The sequence below is a fragment of the Pinus tabuliformis genome, chromosome 8 (assembly GCF_031772625.1).
Source record: "Pinus tabuliformis cultivar Carrire ecotype Pingquan chromosome 8, CPIR1, whole genome shotgun sequence".
NCBI classification, from domain to species: Eukaryota; Viridiplantae; Streptophyta; class Pinopsida; order Pinales; family Pinaceae; genus Pinus; species Pinus tabuliformis.
This window is the reverse complement of record NC_142294.1, coordinates 1431095903-1431107396: the sequence shown is the minus strand read 5'-3', so window position 1 is coordinate 1431107396 and position 11494 is coordinate 1431095903. Positions and strand designations below refer to the sequence as shown.

General features: G+C 36.9%; 1 protein-coding gene across 1 annotated transcript; it reads right to left on the bottom strand.

The window, feature by feature from the left end:
• Positions 1 to 6680: 6680 nt before the first annotated feature.
• On the bottom strand, positions 6681 to 7537 carry LOC149241038 (pathogenesis-related protein 1A-like). The gene has a single exon (XM_089367423.1). The coding sequence runs from the start codon at positions 7465 to 7467 to the stop codon at positions 6985 to 6987; it is 483 nt and encodes a 160-aa protein (XP_089223549.1). The 5' UTR covers positions 7468 to 7537; the 3' UTR covers positions 6681 to 6984.
• Positions 7538 to 11494: the final 3957 nt, after the last annotated feature.

Here is an 11494-nt window from a genome sequence, read left to right as displayed (position 1 = left end):
GTAATGTGCGAGGTAGAGATTCAATCAAATACTTGACTAGAAATCCTACTTAAGGTAAGGCATCCTAATGTGGCTATTATGCTCTAGAAAGTGAGTACCTAGCCAAGGTAAGGAAAGCACTACCAGGATGGGAAGGAAAGGACTAGGGCCTTCCAAAGGAAAGCTCAAGAGGATTTCAAATTTTTCTAATGTCCTAATGCTCTAAGGTCCTAATTGCTACCCATGTGTATTACTTGGTGTAGTTCCTCCCCTCATCTGGTTGACTAGCTGGCTTCTAGTAACCCACCAAAAGAGATAACAAATGTGTAGGCGTGTTAGAGTTGGAACCTTTATCCTACCCATGCTTGGGTACCAAGGTCTGTAGCTACCAATCCAAACCATAAAGAGGAAACTAAGCTAACTTACCTACCACTACCAAATTTGTAGTTGCATCAAGTGAAATTCAAATTAAGGAGACTAGACTCGCTTAGGTAGTTTGAAGAATTCTGCTTGGCGTATGACCTAGGGGATCACATGAAAAATTTTAGCAGATTTATTCTACCTTATTAAGTAGAAAATTTCCTGGTTGTTTCTTTCATGCCTCTTTCATTGTCGGAAACAATATTTTCATGACCACAATACTTTAATGACCTTAATGCTTGCATGGCCTTCATGAATACTAGATTTGGCATACTTCAATTCTTAGTGAATTCAAAACATTTAAATGTAAAATGTCAAAATATCCTTTTTAAAATGATAATATTTTGAAGAGAGCATATACTTACCTATATACTTTTTTTTTATGTTGTCTGAATTATAATCAACATATAAAATAATTTGGCAATGCTTGTAACAATATTTTCTGAGGAGGCTAGCAGTTTACTCTGGCAACATTTTCTAAGGTGGCTTCAACCTTTGGGATCTGTATGAACGACCAATAGACGGGGTGTGTAATTCATAATTCGACTAGCGAAGGAGTTAAAACTGGGTAAGGAGCTATTGTTATGAGATCTAACAGGTAGTGGTTTTGGCTCTTTCATCTCCCCTGAGCTAGATTAGGGACTGCAAGAAAGTAAAAACAACAACATGGGAGATTTATATGTGAGCACCAAATTACCCAAAAGTGCTACTTAAATTACTTACAATAAGAAACTAAGGTCCTTGCAATGGGTGACTGATTCCACAATCCAATTAACCGATTCTTGATCCTTAGTTAGTGATAAGTGTAATAGGACCTAGTAAGTGAGTAATAAGCGACACCAAACCTAGCTATCATTTAATGGGCACTATTGAAACTTGCAACTTTTCTTTGCTGGTCACTGGAATGTGATTACCTTACTTCCATTGATGCATGTTCTTGGATGCATGTTCTTTGAATGTGTTGTGGAAGCTGAAAAAACCCAGGTTACAAAATAGTAAGAATAGCCATGAGCTTTCCATTTTACTACTGAAACAATAGGTTCCAAGGCTAGAAGTTTACCCTAGAAACGAAGAAGTTAAAGACCTTCATGGTGGAATGACATGGTTAGTCATGATCCTTCATCCTCACTCTCCACATATTTTCTTCACAAGGCAGAAGTGTCTTCCCATAAAATGACATATGTGGTTGTCTCCTAGAAAATGAGATATATGTTTCTTGGGAAGTTAGGGGAAAAAGTTATTAAACATTAAATGTTTTAGAAATAATGTTAGCATTTGTTTAATATTAGTTACTTAACATTTTTTTGTAAGTCGATCCAAAAATTTTCCATTAATAAAAAAAAATTACATTGAGAACATGATTATAAAAAAGGACTAATATCAGAGTGAAAAACTCTAACCAGATAGCTCAAGGTAACATTTGAGCTACCAAAAACCAGAAAAGACTAAACTAGATCATCATCATTATTTTACAAAACATTAATCATGTAGTAACAGATATGTTCCCAAACCAAGAAGTAGCAAGATTCTGGGTGCAAAATTTCAAAAATTGAAAAGGAAATGCCATCTAGTACACAAAATCCCAATGAAGGTCGACCATCAGTATGATGGGTTGATGTCATGTTATCCATCGAAGCCACTAGTGTGCAGTTGACACTGAGGAGAAAAGCCAAAACTATACTTTGCAGACAAAACAATATCCTTATTTTGAGATGACCACCGAAGAAAGGGGAGCTCCATCAGCTGGTGGATCAATATTGGGAGGTTGAGCTAGGTTGATTGATTGGACATCGATTACTGCATGAGTGTTGACGAGGTCCTCAGAATCAAAATTAAAATCTCACACTACTTACTTTTCCACCCGTTGCAAAGTTATGTTTATGTTATCCAAATAGTAACAAACACTCCTTAAGAGTTGTTTGGTGTCCTCCTGACCTGCAAAAATTTTATAATTATCCACCTATTTCTCACATAGCACCAAACAAAATAAGGTGTCCAATTGTTGATGACCTACGACAGAGTGTAAGAAATTTAGTCTTCTTCTTAAAAATTTTCCAAGGTGAGAAATCCATTTGAAATCTTGATTACCTGCCTTTGAATGAGAGAAATAGGCGTTATCGCCAAATTCTCAGGATTCAAGGTGTCGAATATGCTTTATGATCTTCGGAGGAACTGAGTCAAATATAGTTACCACCGAAGTCCATCCAAATAGATGTCTATACTGAGAAATGGAGCTACTACTATAACCTCCCCAATGGATTTCCATTCTCTCACAAGGTGGCATAGTGACACAGAGATACAAAAGAATTGCACTTTGTTGACTCACCCTATGACTAACCACAATATTTAGAAACAAACATAGAGAGTGATAAGTTGGAGGGGTCCGAAAGAGGACTATATTTTCCCCAAAACCCACAGAGCACAGTACTAGACAACACCCAAAATAACTGAAACCATTGCAGTATGCAAGCCTAAGCGTGGTTAAAACATTCGCCAAGTGTGAAGAGAAATCAACTCTGAACTGCAGTGACCCGTGATAATTTCCAATTACTTATGAAAGAAAAATTGTGCGGGAAATAACCATGGTTTTTAAAGTGGAGAACCTGTAAGCTTGAAGAGGCAGTGCTCTTGAAGCCCTAGAGACAATTTGAAACAACAAGAGCACCCATTGAATACACTAACTGAGCATCCTTACCTACAGACCAAATTTTGTTACTAGACTAAACAAAAGGAAGTTGTTGGTGCCAAGTTTACACAAACAGATGATCCACATGATACATAGGTAGAGAATTATCCACTACAAACAATAGTTTGCTACTAGACACCAACATTAAACAATGTGGCCCAAAATTAAGAACATGAAGCCATAAAATTCTCCATTGTAACACTAGAAAGCCATGGTAAAGGATACTACTAAAACTAGATTGAAAAATTCCTTGGATATCAAACCCTACATACCAAAATCAGGCAATTAAAAGGGATACATTGAAAGTCCAGACCTTGGAGTGCTGATGAAGGAAGCATGATGACCAACTCAAAGACGAGCCTTGAGGCTATGATATGTAGGAAGAGGATGAAAAACATTGACCTCCTTCAAAATTTTGAAGGCCATTGAAGCAAGAAAAACTTTAAACCCTATTTTCCTCCTTCGAGTAAGTGTATTTTAGTCCACCAAGAGATGGATTCCAATGCACCCAGTACACAGTTCCGATCATCACATGATAAACTAAAGCACAAAAACCATAAATCCTTTCTACCTCTCTCAAGAATCCAATGTACACTCGCCAACTTGTGAATGGTCCATCCCATTTATTACGACCAGAGGAGGAAAATGCCATAATACCATGATACTATTAATCTTCCAATGAAGGAAGAAGGTAAGACAAGTGTTAAATGTGGCACACTTGTTAATGCTGACATTCCTTTTGTGCTGCAGTAACCCATAAATGATCTCAAAGCGTGCATCATTCTCTCTCATAGTGGAGCGCATCAGAGCCATTATGGCAACTCCACCTAATACTAAATGAAGCACACCAGAGATGATGAACAAAAATGACAACTTGTAATGTTCCTCTCCCATTGCCCTCGCATATTGATGAGAAAACCCATTGGTTGTTGATATTCCTTGTTCATACTACAGTGCTTCCACATATTTCGCTCATGGATACACTTGTCATTACCATTAAACGAAACGGGAAAAGGGAAATGAAACAAGAAATGAGAAATGAAAACGGGATGAGAAATGAAGTTTGGAGGTTTCACATTCAAGAAACGAGGAGAGAGAAAAAACAAGAAAAATATATAAAAAAAAAAACATTCATCATCAACATTCTCTAATACTATGGTTCATAGTCTGTTTCTCATAAGCTTCAATTGCTTACATGGACCATTCTTGAATACTCATAGTGAGAAAGAAAGCTTTTGTTGATCACATCGGCCATTATCGAATATCCATGTTTGATCCTCTAGGATGGAAAATACAATGGTGAAGAAACCCTTGGTAGTGAATTCAAGCTTGATTTGTCCTTTACATTTCCACTTGATTTGGACCTACTGAGAGTGGACTTTTTTGAAGGCCAGATCCCTAGAAACTTCTCGATATATTGTATATATTCTCTGATGTGACTTGAGTGGACTTCAAGTTTGGGGTCTATTGTAGCATTTAGAAGACATCAACTAGGTTTTTGTTTGCCTGGTTTGGTAACAAGATTGTGGAGATTGAGTTTATCTCCATTGGGAATAGAGTTAGAAGTAGACGATTGTCTGGAACTATTGCCACCTTCAACAAACTTACTATAAAAAGGAGTGCCACTTTCTCCAATGCCATTTTCCTTAGAATGAGAAGAAAAGATAAAAGCCATAAATGCTACACCTAATGTTTAGAGAAAAAACCTAACAAAATTATTAGTAAATTTTCAACATTTTATTATTAATCCATTATAATAGTAAATTAATCGTTGTAAAAATAAAAATAATAGACGTATAATTGAACTAGATACTAAATTTAGAATTTTACTATTAATCTATTATAATAGTAAATTAATCTTTATAATAATATTTTAAATAATATAACTTAAAAATATAGTTAAACTTGATACTAAATTGATATGTAAATGAAGTTTACTCAGTTATTATTTATATTTAACCAATGGTTTATAAAATTATATATAATGTGACCCTCAACGTTTAAATTTAAATTGATAATTTTGTATGAAGTTAAATACAATGAAACCATACATTAAATCCATTTTTAAATAGAAGAACACAAAATGTGAGAAAAAAATAATAAAAAATTTGAAAGATCATAACAATAACTGCACATCGATGACTGCATTTAAAATTACATAACTGACAAAAAAATCCTTAAATGGTCAATGTTGTTAAAGAAATATTTTTTCACCCAACCTTTATGCGCTACCCTGTTTAGTGACCACGATTTCCTTCCAAGCCAATTTTATGATAGAGGTGTCTTTATGCAACCTTAATTTCTCACAGGCTCATCGGGTTCCACCAGAGTTCCTCCGCTATATATGGTTGACCTTCGCCATATACACCCTACGCAATATAAAGCAATGTCTCTCCAGCAGAACTGGTGTCTGCTTCACCAAATCGAGCTTAAACTCTCATCAAGACTACTGCCATATACCTTCGGCGACTACCTGCATGATATATAACTGGTCTAATCACTGCCACATATATAGCCGATTTTCAAACATGTTAAATACTGGCACCCACTAAACTTAGATCGTTATATAATGCGACTGGCAGTCTCCAAAATAAGACGCCCAAAATTGGAATACCCTGTTCTACTTCTAACGGCAGACCATGCAACCGCCTTCGAAAACCAACCTCACTACATCACAAAAGAACCAGAACAGCGTTTCACTGTATTCGTTCCAGAACAGCGTTTCACTGTATTCGTTTCTGGAGAAACCGTTTGTTGGACCGAGAAACGAAAACGGCGATACAAAACGCCGTTTTCCTCGCCGTACCATTTCTGTACGCTTTTTTTTCTGGAAACGAAAACTCCCGTCCCGTTTCTGGTAACCTATATTACCAACCCACATTCCAATAAAGATATGATTATGGGCTCGTTCCCATCCCCATCGGGGAACATTAGTTCCTTAACATTGATCTTCATATAAGTGCTCTACAATTTATGTGCCAGATTATGAAATCAAATAAAATATCAAAAAAGTTCATTCGATAGAAAATATATCTCATAACCTAGAAAAATATTATTTTATTTAATATAAATGAAAACTTACCTTAAAATGAACTCCCGTACGGAGAACAATTACTATACTCTCCGCAGCTCCAAAACGGCAGGACTAATAACGTAATTACATATGAGATTTCTTTGAAGTGAACACACATGGCTGGCTAAGTTGTAGGTACTGTTATTTTAACTTTTAACTATAGAGTTTATTAAATTATACAAATAATAAAACGAAAATGAATGTTGTTTGTCGCAATTTTATGTATATATGACTCTGAAATATATATTTTTTTTTAGAAATAACGCAAATAATAGTACAATTATTTATTAAAAACTACATATATTTGGAAATTTGTTATGTGAATATTTTCACATAAAGCTATAACGGCTGGGTTAGGTAGCTTCCTAGGGTTTCGAGGTCAAATTACAAAAATGATAGCGAATTACGATATTAGGATTAGTTTATTTATTTTTAATGAAATGAAACAACGAAAAAGTAAGAAAAATAAACTTTTAAACCATCATTGCTGGCTTTCACTCCATAGTAAACTGCATTCTCGACTAACATAACCAAATACAATCAGATTTTATATATATGTTCCAAAACCAGAATTCTCCAGAACCATATACAAACGATTCATGCCTTTTCAAACGACAACCTCGAGACTATTCAGAGGATGATATAATCCAGAGAAGGCAGCCAAGAGGGATTTATTATGATTGGCAAACCCACATACACTTAGCTACTAACATCGTCAACGTACAGGTACATTGAAGAACGATCGACAGGCATACGAAATACCAAATGACAGGAAACAGAGCTAATAGGATATTATAGTACGGGAGATAAGTGTTGATATAGGGATTCAGTATGGTGTCTGCCCGACCACATTTCCAGGGGGGTCGTAGTTGCAAATAACGAATGTGGCGCCGTTATTACATTGAGCTTGAGCGCAGCCGAGCCTCTTGGAATCTCTCCACACCACCTGAGTATAGTGCCCGCACACTTGACCTTCAGCGCAGGAATTAGAAGAGTAATCATAATATTGCTTCTCATTAACCCAAGCCGTCACTGCACCGCCCACGGGATCTGCTTCTCCCATCTCCTCGAAAAGGTTTTCTCCATATTGACCACCAGAGTGCTGCATTGCGCAGTCTCCCACTCGTTGATTTGCATAATTCTGTGCGTAAGCCGCAACGGTGTCGTCCCACACAAGAGCGTCGACGCTCACTTGGGCTCTCGCCTCATTGTGAGGAGATAAGAATTGCTGCTGCATATCTTGCCCTTGCCCGACTATGCAACACATTGCCAATTGCAGGCAGAAAACGTACTTCAATAACAACTTCATAGTGACAACCCTAACCCTAACCCTAACGCTCGATACAGAAGAGAAGGGAAAGAAGATGACTCTCTGCCTATTCAATTCATTCTGTGAAAGAAATGTGAGTTATCATTCATATTTATAGAAGAACATGGGCTGCTTTCTTCTTGCAATGTCTACAATATGTTGGGACCCGGAAGACGTAGGGAATAAGTTTCAGAGCGCATTTACCGTGCTAATTTCTGGGTACTGATTACGACTGGCCTTGACCGACTTGGAATCATTATGTTGCAATTGTAGATAAAATGAGGCGCTGCATTTTGTGAGCCAAGTTCACATTGCAATCACCTTAGGACGATCGTAAATTTCCGGATTTTCCGAGATATTCAGGAAAGCGCCGATGGCTGCACAAGATATGAAAGATAAATGTCCCATGATCACGGCAATGTAACACTGACTTTTTCCTCCCGTAACCTTCGCCTTTGCAAAAAAGAACTCGGTTTATGAATAATGTGTAAATGAACTGAAATATCCCCTGCAGTGTCATATGGCTTGCTTGGTTCCTTCTTTTGACTTGCGGAATAATTGCTTACTATTTGAATGACATATCAATGGATACAATTTTCCTTTTGAATTGCATTTTATATAAGAGTTATTGATTTGCAATCAATTTGTTATTTTATAATTTCTTGTAAGGTAATAATTATCTTTTTTCTTAATTGCAATTTGATATTTCATGAAATTTTCTAATTTAGAAATTACTATTTTTTTATTTTTTTCTATAAAGATTATATTTTTTATTTTTATTTTTTTCCAATAAGAATTATCAATTTGGTAATATAGAAATCACTGATTTTATTTTTTTCTATAAAAATTGTCAATTTTTTCTACTAAGAAATACCAACTTGCTTAATTCATTATGTGATTACAGAGGCTTGAATACAGAAAATACCAATTGGCTAATTCTTCTAAAACAATTTATAAAAAATAATTGATCTTAGCATTAATTTTTTCTTTCTACATTATTTCAAATTTTCACCAAAATTGTCTAGTTCCAATTTCCAAACTTGTTAATACTTTTAAATTTATATGCTTACCCCACCATCTTCTAAATTTATAAAATATATTTAAACAATGTTTGAAAATCTTTAGTTTGAAAAATTGTTATGTATTTACTCAACCATGTAAATTTTTATATATCAAACTGCAGATCTATTTATTGTATACCTTCCGTATGGCCATTGTTCGGCCATTGTTCGGTGTAGCGAAACACAGGACATTGTTTGGTGTAACGAAGCCCATTGCGTATGAACACGTTAAAGGAGGAAGCAGGAGAGTAACGAAGCACATTATTCCGTATTCGTGTTGGGGTGTAGAACACGGGAGGAAGCAAGAGAAAGCGAAATGGAGCAGTGACCTTGACAAAAATGTAGCACTGTACCGAATTAGAATTGTCACACCTCTCTTACTAAATACATATAAAAAAAAAATTATTATAGGTCAAACCCACCTATCATTAAGCACATCAAGTATATAATCACCTTGGCATCTAACTCTTTATAGTACACTATATATCTATTTGGCATTCGGCCCATATAGCACATATTATAATTGTTTGGCATAAAGCACATATGGTTTCGGTCCTTACAGCTGCACTTGTAGTTGGAAGACGGAGGCATGCAACCTTATATATAAATATGCATCAAAGATCATTCGAACTGTCTTAGTCATATTTCAATGTTTAAACACTATATGCATACGGGTCGAATACACACATATGTTTTTGCCACGTTCATGTGCCATGTGTAAAGGTGAACTTGCGGTGTCATATGGTTTAGGCACATATAGATTTGGTTCGTTTCATGGTTTGAATCAACAGTCACTTGTTATACGTATGTGTTAATGTGGCGTGACCTGTGATGGTCCGACCACAGTACTTCCAACCACCGCTGCATTATCGACTTAAAGGCACCAGTCCGGAGAGGTTTAGGTGGCAGTCTCAGGCTTCTCCAGCCATGTGACTCCTTGGGTGCGGGGATCTCGGTTTTGACGATCCCTATTCCCGCCTTAACTCTATGGCTCAGATCTAAACCCTCAATCCAACGGATGACAATCGGTCAAGGGTTTACGGGGATATTTATGCCCCTTCCTATGCCTCCGGGTTCATTTGCTTGTTCACTTGTATTCGGCTCCGGCTCTGCACACCAGTCCAGGGTTTCTTCTACCAGCATCGCCGCTTTGCTCAGCGAATGTCCAGCAGATGATAAATTTCGCCCACTGGTCTCTACAGGTATGTGTTTTCGGTTTAATGGCGATGAATTCACAGTTCATATTGCTCCTTTGAGTTACAGGATTTACAATTCGTTACAGTAATGTTTAGCTTTTTATTTGCTTTGCTTCAGCCAGCGTGCGCATGCTATTTCATGGAACGAAGCTGGGTTCCAACGAAGGTTCAACCCTCTGGTTTCCAGGTAAGCTACGATTACCTCACTGTCTGTCATATATTCGCAGAATTCTTTAAATATTAAGACAAGGTGTTTGGATGTGCGGGCCTCCGCCTCCACGCGGGCCTTCTTGCATTATCTGCAGAGGTACTCTCTGTCGAGAACCCTCCTGGTTGCATTCTCCTGCCCTTAGGTTATTTAACAGGGCACTATGGTTATCTGGTTATTTTCGTAGACTTTCGTTCAGTTCCAAAGTTTATATTTACTAGATTTACAGAGACCTTTGTATGGTTTTGAGTTTTGCTTGCGGGTTGAGCCTCCGCGCTCAAGCCCTGCAACCGGCTTACCGAAGCCTATGATTGTCATAATTTTTGTTCTTGACACTCCAGGGTTTATTTTACTCCCTGTGTTATTCGGGTTTTGTCCGGCGGCCGAGGAGATGGCCAAGTTATTGACTCGGTGTTGTATAAACAGATTAATAGACTTATACAGTCCATAGCATTGTTTACAGTTGAGGGACAATACTCTATTCTCCTTTTGTTAATATCGTGAATGTTCATAGGGTTTATCCATTGTTTTTCCATTACAGCTATGAATACTTGTTACAAAGGCGGCGAACCCTCGCCGTTTTATGCTGCCAGTACTTATAACTTTGCTCTGTTATTTAATTTTGTTTTCGGCTACAACACATGTATTCCGACTCTGTTGTTTACTGTTCATTTAATCTTTAAAATGCATGCACAGTTTGATGATTATTCTGGGTTTGTACCATCCGGTTGCATGCATAGTTCTGCATACGGTTTATGCGTCTTTCCACAGTTATACAAATAGTTATCTATGTTCTTTGGTTATAATCTCATGCACAGGGTAAATATATTACTTGCATCTCTATCACAGTTTAATATAAACACACAGTTTAATATAAACGCATGGATGGTAACATAACCATGATGCCCTTTCTAGATTTGTATATGCGGGTTTACAAGAAATACATGTGGTTTTCCTTCTAGATTATACCTGAGCTAGCTACCCTCTGCTATGCTCTCATGACTCACCTCTGACCCCAGTCGAGGAATAACGGCATTCGCTTGATTCAACTATACAGTTTAATATTATTACCCGTGTTTATCTATGCGTTTACAGATTCTGTCACGACTTTCTGTGCATAGTTTCGATAGGGTTTCCAAGGTTCTTTATTTCAATTCGTTCACCTACAGTACCGCTACACCTGTCTCAGCATTTCACCCTTGTAAAGTTTCGATCCTCATACCAGTATTTGGTATAATAATATCTGCTAACAAAATCCATATTTCAACCCGTGAGGGTACTTTATCTCTGTCACTGAGATCAGTGCTTAATAATTTCTCGCTGGTTATAATACCCTAATACACTGGGTATTCTGCAACGACTCTCTTTCGCTAATGACATTCCGTCATACAGAGAGGAGTCTTTCCTGTATAATCACATTAACTACAGCTTCTAGAGAAATCATAACGCATATTTCCTATTGATTCTCTTAATAAATAAAGCAAATACAACTGTTGTTCAGGGGTTTTCACAGTTTTGGGACCACACCTAGTTCACCCGAACTGGATTTGGTTCTCAAACAA